Source organism: Egretta garzetta, unplaced genomic scaffold (assembly GCF_000687185.1).
Source record: "Egretta garzetta isolate BGI_Z169 unplaced genomic scaffold, ASM68718v1 scaffold332, whole genome shotgun sequence".
In the NCBI taxonomy this organism is placed as follows: Eukaryota; Metazoa; Chordata; class Aves; order Pelecaniformes; family Ardeidae; genus Egretta; species Egretta garzetta.
In genome coordinates this window covers 937,998-938,353 of record NW_009258879.1, presented here as the reverse complement: position 1 = coordinate 938,353, position 356 = coordinate 937,998, and the positions used below count along the sequence as shown (strand labels likewise).

At 65.2% G+C, this 356-nt stretch overlaps 1 protein-coding gene across 1 annotated transcript in view; it reads left to right on the top strand.

The window, feature by feature from the left end:
- The window catches only part of CAV3 (caveolin 3), a 5,280-nt gene that overhangs the window by 3,061 nt on the left and 1,863 nt on the right, over nucleotides 1-356 (top strand). The window contains exon 2 of the mRNA XM_009633831.1: nucleotides 179-352. Within this exon, the coding sequence (XP_009632126.1) occupies nucleotides 179-352 (174 nt within the window). The remainder of the gene's footprint in view (nucleotides 1-178; nucleotides 353-356) is intronic.

Sequence of the window (356 nt, the reverse complement as noted above, 5' to 3'; positions counted from 1 at the left end):
CCCCGCCCGGGGGGGGGGCGCGGGGGGGCTTGTCCGTGTCCCCCCCAGCACGGCCCTTGCTCTCCCCAGCCCCCTCCGTTCGGGCTCTCCTCTCACGTCGCCGTGGATCCTCATCCCTGCACTGCAGCCCCTGTTAGCCCCCCCAAGCCCCCCTTACCTCCGTCCTCTCTCCTCCCAGGTGGATTTTGAGGATGTGATAGCTGAGCCTGTGGGAACATACAGCTTTGACGGCGTCTGGAAAACCAGCTACACCACCTTCACCGTCAGCAAGTACTGGTGCTACCGGCTGCTCTCTGCCATCCTGGGCATCCCCCTGGCAGTCGTCTGGGGCTTCCTCTTCGCCCTCATCTCCTTCT